The sequence below is a fragment of the Saccostrea cucullata genome, unplaced genomic scaffold (genome assembly GCF_032062105.1).
Source record: "Saccostrea cucullata isolate Sc308-1 unplaced genomic scaffold, CSIRO_AGI_Scuc_v1 ctg2817, whole genome shotgun sequence".
Classification (NCBI taxonomy): domain Eukaryota; kingdom Metazoa; phylum Mollusca; class Bivalvia; order Ostreida; family Ostreidae; genus Saccostrea; species Saccostrea cuccullata.
This window is the reverse complement of record NW_026918108.1, coordinates 23,683-32,500: the sequence shown is the minus strand read 5'-3', so window position 1 is coordinate 32,500 and position 8,818 is coordinate 23,683. Positions and strand designations below refer to the sequence as shown.

The 8,818-nt window shown below is 38.3% G+C and overlaps 1 protein-coding gene and 1 pseudogene across 1 annotated transcript in view; one reads left to right on the top strand and one right to left on the bottom strand.

Annotated features, from left to right (window-relative positions):
* Window positions 1–261, top strand: part of LOC134248002 (uncharacterized) — a 6,105-nt gene extending 5,844 nt beyond the window's left edge. The window contains exon 2 of the mRNA XM_062730450.1: window positions 154–261. Coding sequence (XP_062586434.1) covers window positions 154–261 — 108 coding nt within the window. The remainder of the gene's footprint in view (window positions 1–153) is intronic.
* Window positions 262–5,498: 5,237 nt separating this feature from the next.
* On the bottom strand, window positions 5,499–7,437 carry LOC134247762 (uncharacterized; annotated as a pseudogene).
* Window positions 7,438–8,818: the final 1,381 nt, after the last annotated feature.

Genomic DNA, 8,818 nt, shown 5'->3' with positions numbered 1-8,818 from the left:
ACAATGTACTAAACAGCATCACAGAATTAGGATAACAAAGAACATCAAATCTGACCTCACAGTACGGATTTTTTTTTTTACAATCTTTACAATGGGTATTTGTCACATCTTCCCGGCCTTGGATTTACAACAGCACAATGCAACTATTCACAGATAGCTCTGGTGGAACTAACGGGGGAATATGCATTTATTTTAGAGGCAAATGGATTTATGAGTGCTGGCAAAACCATTGGGCCGAACAAGGTATTATCAGGGACATGACTGGTGACCGTTCAGATCGTGCAATTGCGCTTGCAATTGGCCCCTTATGTGCTCATAATTATTTTTGCACATTTGTAGGTACCCCCAGTCACAAAAATGTGGCATTTTATCTCCAATTATGCATAGAGTAATGAAACACATGGATCGAGATCGATAACGAACAGTATTCAAAATCAAAAATTCATAAAACAATACAAAAAAGGAGCAGAACAAACACGAACCTCCAAAACATCAGAGATGGGATAAGATACCATGGAGGAATGAGCATCCCCTACCGACCGGTCACACCCACCGTGATCTCCTAGTCATGATCGGGAAATTACGGAAAAATCCGTTGTCAATACAGTGTATAGATAATGAACTAACAATAACATGTAGTATGAAAACAGTCAGCATTTGACTCATTGATAAATTGTATTTGCTGAAAAGGTCATTGTATCGACCATAGAACTTATGAAATGATGAATTCAAATGAGACCCTTTATACCCTCCGCTTGAAAAGGGGGAGGGTATATTAATCAGTATGTCCGTCCGTCCGTCTGTTACGCTCTGGCATACCCATCTCTTATCCGCAACTCCTCTCATACCATACTGAATTAAATTTGATGAAACTTTCACAGAATCTTTAATACATATTGCCATTGTGCACCTCCTATTTTATTTTTTGATTTGATATATATTTTTGGTTCCCCACAGCAAAAAAATGGACACTGCCATTGTACTCATATGGGAAGCGGGGGTATTATTTAGTAAGGTAATTGCTCACAGCATCTCTAGTTTATTCTTGTTTCATTAACTTGTTTGTCAATAATTTAACTCGTTTTAGAAATTAATCTTAAGTAGAGCATGCTCTTGCATATCGAATGTGTGTGTGTGTGTGTGAAGGTGTGTGAGAGGGTGTGTGTTTTGCGACACGGGACCTCGGTCTATACGGTTTCATCCGAAGGACCAGTTTCCATGTCTCTCAGTGGGATTCGAAACAGCGACGTTAGGATCAACTCCTTACGCCGCGACTCTAGAGCAGACGCTCTAACCACTGCGCCACGCGGGCGACTTCCTACAAATGTGTTTTTATTCTGAAGGGTTTTTCCCTGATGTTTTTAAAAATTTAAAACGTACCTTTCCTTGACAAATGAAAAGAATCATGACCATTTGTATGGTTAACAGCTAGTTTGATTGTATAAGAATCAGAATTTCATCTACTCTTCAATCTAAATGGCCCCGTAGGGATCCGGTTAGAATAGGTCCTCAGTACCCCCTTGCTTGTCGTAAAAGGCGACTAAATGGGGCGGTCCTTCGGATGAGACCGTATAAACCGAGGCCCCGTGTCACAGCAGGTGTGGCACGATAAAGATCCCTCCCTGCTCAAAGACCGTAAGTGCCGAGCATAGTCCTAAATTTGCAGCCCTTCACGGGCAATGGTGACGTCTCCATATCAGTGAAATATTCTGGAGAGGGACGTTAAACAGTATACAATCAATCAATCAATCAATGTAAATGTAAAATAAAGTTAAATTTTTAAATACCAGAGTTTGACAATTACATTTGTACATGTATAATAATGAAAGCAAGTCATATATACTGTTTTACAAACTAATTTGTATGTGGGATATTTTTAAAGATAAAAGTGTTGTATTACACTATGTTCATAATTTTTTCTTAGAAATATCCCAAAAATAATAATTATTAACATGAATTAAATAAATTTCTTTATCCATATACATAATCCTCACTTTGTGCATCAAACCAGATATACAAAATAGTTTTGCAAGTTTGATCGCTGTGTTTATATACCGTGAATATGTATGCAGCATGCAATGTTTTGCGACAAGAAAAAAAAAAAAAAAAAAAAAAAAAGAAAACCAGTTAACGCAGGATTTTAAATTGATATAAAACACTTTGGAGGTTTTTAAATGTAAAACCCCTGTTTACGATATATCTATACTTACCTGCATCAACTTTTTGCATTTTCCCCGGGCTGCCTACGATTTTGCCTGAACTTTTGAGACCACCCCTGTGGTATCATACACTATGTGTATACCCATAATGCGCTAGCACTTCCGCTTCAGTTTTGTGAGGACCTAGAGAACTAGGACCCAAATAAATAACTTAAAAGGGGTGGGTGATGCAGGTAAGTATAGATATATCGTAAACAGGGGTTTTACATTTAAAAACCTCCAGTTTACATCAATATCTATACTTACCTGCATCAACTTTTTGCAGAATTTGTAGCAGAAATAGGGCGGGACAATGATTAAGTTAATTTACTAACTATAAAAATAGTAAAAATAAAGATTGCACTCACCATTACAGGTGTACTTTATTTCTATTCTTTTCCCTTTGCCCATCTGGATGTGTCAAGGACTGAAGACTTGACAAACCGAGCTTCACCTTTAGGAACATCCCTCATGTAGAATGAAGTAAAAGTGGTTTCTGTTGCCCAATGAGCCGTCTGTAAAATTTCTTCTACTGTTGCTCCATTGAAAAGGGCCCATGAAGTTGCCAGTCGTCTTGTGTCATGTGCACGTATGCTACATAAAGGTTCACTACTGTCACTGTGTTCATAAACAAATTTGACCAGAGATACAATCCATCTTGATATGGAATTCTTTGATGCTGGTTTTTGTAGATCTGATTTGTAAGTCAAAAACAAACACTTTTCAGTACCACGAGAAGACTTTGTTCTTTCCAGATATATTTTTAATGCTCTGCATGGACACAAAAGCAAGTCTCGACTGTCTGGTGCAAAGGTGTTGAATTCTGGTATGAACATAGGTTTCCATGGCTTTCCCAATCTTTGAGTTTTGGCCAAAAACTGCATATTTGGTAAAAGTCGAATTCCGTTCCTTTCTAAACGCAAATGCGTCTCTCCCGTAGAAAGAGCATGAATTTCACTCACTCTAGAAGCTGTTGACAATGCTACTAGAAACACAGTTTTCCAAGTAAGAAACTTCATATCACAAGAATTCATTGGTTCAAAAGGATAATCACACAATTTCCATAGAACTGATGGTAGATCCCAATTTGGAAGTAATGGTCGTACATTTGGTTCAGAATTATAGATTCCTTTAATTAATTTCGATATATCAGTATTGTTACTGACAGAACTGTTATTCCAACCTTTGTGAATAGATGCTATAGCCGATCTATAACCTGTAATAGTGTTTGGCTTACAACTGCGTTCTTCATGCAAGTGGATGAAAAAGTCGGCCAAATCAGCTACAGAGGCCTCAAAAGGATCTTTCTTTCTGGTTTGAGGTGCACCATTCTCTGTAGATTCGTAGTCTAGCATCATACATTTTTCTTGTTGATTCTCTGCGAGAGTTGGAGATGAAGGACTTAGCTTTTTCAGAAAATTGATTCGCAAGTCTTCGTTGTTTGAAATTTTCCAAACGGCCAAATGTAGACTTTCTGGACTTGGATGAATGAACTGTCCCCTCTTTTGTGTTAACAAGTTTGTTATTATTGGTAGTTCCCTTGGAAAGTCTATTAATAGATTGAGTAGGTCTGGAAACCACGACTATCTTGGTGAGAACAGAGCTATGAGAAGAAGCACACACGTTTCCTGTTCTACTTTTTTCAGCACTTTTGGAATTAGTATTGGTGGCGGGAATGCATATGCAAACATTCCTATCCAGTCTACAGCTAGAGCATCGCATCCCCATGCTAGAGGATCCGGGAAGGGAGAACAAAAAACTGTTAGTTTCCGATTTTCCCTTGTCGCAAACAGATCTATGTTTGGAGTGGAGAAAATGTGAAAAATCTGCTGAACTACTCCCTGATTGAGACTCCATTCTGTCATTTTCGGAATTTGTCGTCCTCTGGACAACTGGTCGGCTATTACATTCCTTTTCCCGGGAATGTGGGCTGCATGAAGTTGTACACCCCAAAGTCGACACCAATGCAGAAGCCTCCATGTCAACATACACAGGGCTGGAGATTTTGTTCCTCCCTGGCGATTGATGTAGGACACTACTGTTGAGTTGTCTGTCCTCAATAGGATCTGTTTGTGTTTGACATTGTTTTTGAAGTGATGAAGGGCTTTTTCCACTGCACTGAGTTCCAACAGATTTATGTGTGATAGTTGTTCCTCCACTGACCATCTGCCGGACACATTGCGATCTTCTAGGTGGGCTCCCCATCCGTAAGATGAGGCATCTGTCCACAATGTTAGATCTGCCTTGAAACTCAGGATAGATGTCCCCGCAAGGACGTTTTCTTGCTTTGTCCACCAAAGTAGATGTGGAATGAGTAATTCGCTGACCTGAATCATGTGTTCCAGGTTGTCCAAATGTGGACGCCACTGGGATAATAGGCAGAATTGAATTGGGCGCAAAAGTATGTGCTGGGATAAAGGAAGCTGTAACCATGGTTGAAATTACTCCACAAAGACTGTGGAAACGGTCCAAACTTGGGTAAACCACACCACGTTGGAGGTGAAATAGAGCTCCCAGATAAGTAATCTGTTGAGTTGGTTGTAGTATTGATTTTGATTGATTTATCACCAGACCTAAATCCATCAGCAGCAACAGAGTTCTCTGAAGTTGGTGCATTAATGTCATTTGATCTGCATTTTTTAGCAGCCAATCGTCCAAGTACATGTAAATGAAAATCTGCTGACTTCTGAGATGCGCTCCTATAGCTGCCATTAGTTTCGTGAATACTCTTGGAGCTGTTGCAACACCGAACGGCATTGACCTGAATTGATAATGGTTGTTGTCTATGCAAAATCTGAGGTATTTTTTGTCCTCTGGATAAATCGGAACATGTAGATATGCATCCTTTAGGTCTATTGATGCAACCCAATCTCCTACATTCAAAGCTTGTATGATTGACTTCAGAGATTCCATCTTGAAATGCTGATTGTGGAGAAAAACATTTAAGGGTTTCAAATTGAGAATTGGACGGTACCCTCCGTCTCGTTTTGGAACTACAAAAAAGGTGCTGTAAAACCCGTGACCTTCCTGGGCCTTTGGAACAGTCTCTATGGCATGTTTTTCTAATAAACTTTCTATTTCTTCTAAAATACATTGTTTTTGAGCAACATTTTGTACATTTGTGATTCTTACTCCAGTCTTTGGAGGATGGTTTAGGAAAACAAGCTTGAGTCCTTCCTGGACTATTTTTAAAACCCATTCGTCGGATGTAATTTTCATCCACTCCCTGTGGTAAGAAAGGATCCGACAGCCTACTTTGGCTGATTTCTGCAACTGTAGGCGAGTCTCTAGTTGAACTTGTAAGCTTACTTCTGGGGACGAAACCCCAAACGATCTTGGACGGAGCTACGATTTTGGTTTTTGAAAGAAACCTGAGAATTCAACTTTCGCCCTCTTCCCAGGCCAGTCTTTGCATTTCTGTCAGTAGAAAACTTCCCCTTCTTTGCAACAGTTGGTTGCTGTTCTTTCTGCTCTGAAGTACCAGCTGACTCTTCTCTTTTCCTCTTTCTTGCAGAATTCGGGTTAGAACCATCTCTCTGCTTTGAATTTCTCAAGTGTTGTGTTTCTTTAGCATCCCGTAAACTTTCTGCACTTGAGTGAAGGATGTCAAAATATTTCCCACAAAAGAGTTTAGGATTCAGAGTAGACTGTACAAGGAGTTTATTTTCAGTTGCCTTGTTTTTAAATGCGAGATCTTCGACGTGAATGGCTCTTCGTGCCGCAACTGCACCCACTAAGATACGTGAAGTAACATCAGCCATCGACTTAAAAACTTGCATCAGTGCTTGAAGGGCCTCTGTCTTGTCTTCATCAGATACTACATTATCCACATACGAGGTAATAAGAGAAGCATAAGTCAACTCTCTCAGAAGAAGACGCGACTCTTGATCTATCTTCCACAACTCATTGTTACGTGAATGCAATGTTTGATTACGGAAACTGTAAGAATTTTTATTACCTTTCCTTGCAAAGCTACTGTCCTCGATGTTATCATCAAGTCGTGGCGTTGTGCAATATTTATCAAAATCTGCAGATGTTACTCTGTACTTCTCATCATCTGAAGCTTTGTAAGTGCGTATTGTACCCTTACGCTGGAACTCTTCATCAATCCGTTAACGTGTTCAAGATGTAACCGTCTAGAGGCAATGCTTGTTGTTGGGTACACGTTTTTGACCCTATCAAGCGTTCTGACATATACGACTTGAAAACTCGATCCTGATTTTCAGAAGTTTTCTCAGAATCTATTTTCAATTCAGAAGTAACCTTCTTAACAAAATTTTTCCAGTCAACTGTACATGAATCATTAAAGTCTGTATGCACAGAATCTGCAACAGAGTTATCAAACTCAGACTGGTTGTCCTCATCATGGACTTGAACAATATCGTCAATTTGTGAATTGTTCACAACTGGATCGTTGTCACCTCTGTGACTGATAAGATCCTCATCATCTGACTCTCTTGAGTGTTGATCATCTGAAGGTCGAAATCTATCGAACCTCGTAGACTTACTCTGTGAACTTGTAGCAGACGGTTTTTCAGTCTGTTTACTTGCGCCATGTACTAATTCTTTAACTCTGGCGTCTATCAAATTTCGCATGAAAATTTCTTGATACTGCTGCCACTGAGTTTCAAAACTTCCCAGCATGAAAGGGGGTAAATTACTCATTTGTGATGGGAAAAACCCCTGTGTCAAATTGCAGCCATTTTGTCTCTCGTCCGAGAGATATAGCGATTCTGATACAACTACGTTTCCCGCAGAGGAAGCTTGTGAATCAGAACAAGTATTATTCCCCACAGAGGGAATTTCTGTCGCTGGATTTGACACCGTGGCCGATTTCTTACCAGTTTCAGATTTCTTGCATTCAATCATTTTATTCATTAACGCCCGTTTTTCCTCTGTCCAAGTTATGCAAACTTCACAGGGAAACGCTTCATTGCAGACGCGATGTCGATAGCATTCTGCGTGATCGTCTAAAACTGTCATTTCTCTGTTACACTTTTTACATATTTTGTACGAATCAGACATCGTTAATCGCAGGCTTAGAAAAAAAATTAATCACAGAAGAAAACGCGCGGTTTTCTTCCAAGATGCCCGAACAAAACTGAAGCGGAAGTGCTAGCGCATTATGGGTATACACATAGTGTATGATACCACAGGGGTGGTCTCAAAAGTTCAGGCAAAATCGTAGGCAGCCCGGGGAAAATGCAAAAAGTTGATGCAGGTAAGTATAGATATTGATGTAAACTATGATTATATATATTATATAAATGTAGAATTAAAGACCGCGGCAAGAGGTCTCTTATTTGTAAAAGTTTTTGAATGATTGAATTTCGTAAATATGAGAAAATAAATTTGTCAGTAAAGGTATGCAATTTTTACCATTAGGATTCCAAATCTTTATTAAAAGATACAATTTGATCTTCAAAAAACTTCATAGATACAGTCAATCAGAAAATCGCCCATCCTTGTTGAAATATATTTTGTATACTTAGTGTACAATCAGAATGTAATTACACTCAATTATTTTGCAAATTACAAATGACAAAGTAATTAAATTTTAGAATTCCAATTATATTCAAAAGCAGTTTTCTATAATGTCAAAGTCTAGAGTTTTATTTATTTTGTAGAATAATTGTCTAAAGTGTTTTGATGATATTGATAAAGTATTCCGTAGCTTAGGTCTAGAACCTATTTCACAATTTCAGAAATTTAATAGTAAACTTGAATTTTTAGATAAGACATTATCATAACACGCCTTAAGATCTAGAAATAACATTAAACCAAACGCAATCCAACATAAAAGGAAATAACACAAAAACAAATGTAGTAAAACCATAACTAGCTCTCTTATAAACATAACAAGAGTTATTAAACATAATAACTCTTTCTTAAAGTAAGTCAATTGACGGAATGATTGATTGTAAGTTGTTTCACGTTCCTCTCGAGAATTTTTCACTCATATGGAGACGCCACCATTTGCCGACGGTAAGCTGCATTTGTCCTATACTCGGCACTCAGGACAACTGAGCATTGAGGGATCTTTTACGTGACAGCATTTACTGCGACACGGGACCTCGGTTTATATGGTCTCATCCGAAGGACTGGTCTCCACTGCCCACAGTAGGGTTCGAACCAGCGACATAATGATCAACTCCTTACTTAAAAGTAGGTCAAAGCTATTTTTAATTGCCAAAATTTAGAAGTGTGTCAAGATCTTGAAGGAAGGATATGTCTTTATGGTCTAATTCAAGACCAGTTTGGTCTAAAATGTAACTCTAGAATTCTTGTTATAAAATGTTCTTTGACATTGAATCTCATAGTGTATTTGTCTGCTTTTTTTTAAATTTTGTAGGTATAAGAACAATTAAATGTAACTTTAAAAAGTCAGAAGTATAGCTACTTTATTATCCGTTTTAACACTACAGAGATCAAGGGAAATTGGAATAAATGATCTTGATGATACCGTTTAGTTAAAGCGTCAACTGGTAAACCCGTTTTAAATTGAAGGACTATGTTACTGCAAACTTGAAGTGCATTGTTTTTTTTATTACAAAGAAACGACTATCCTAGTAGTGAATAATTCCGATATTGATTTTGAAAACCAGAAGTCTCTGATGACA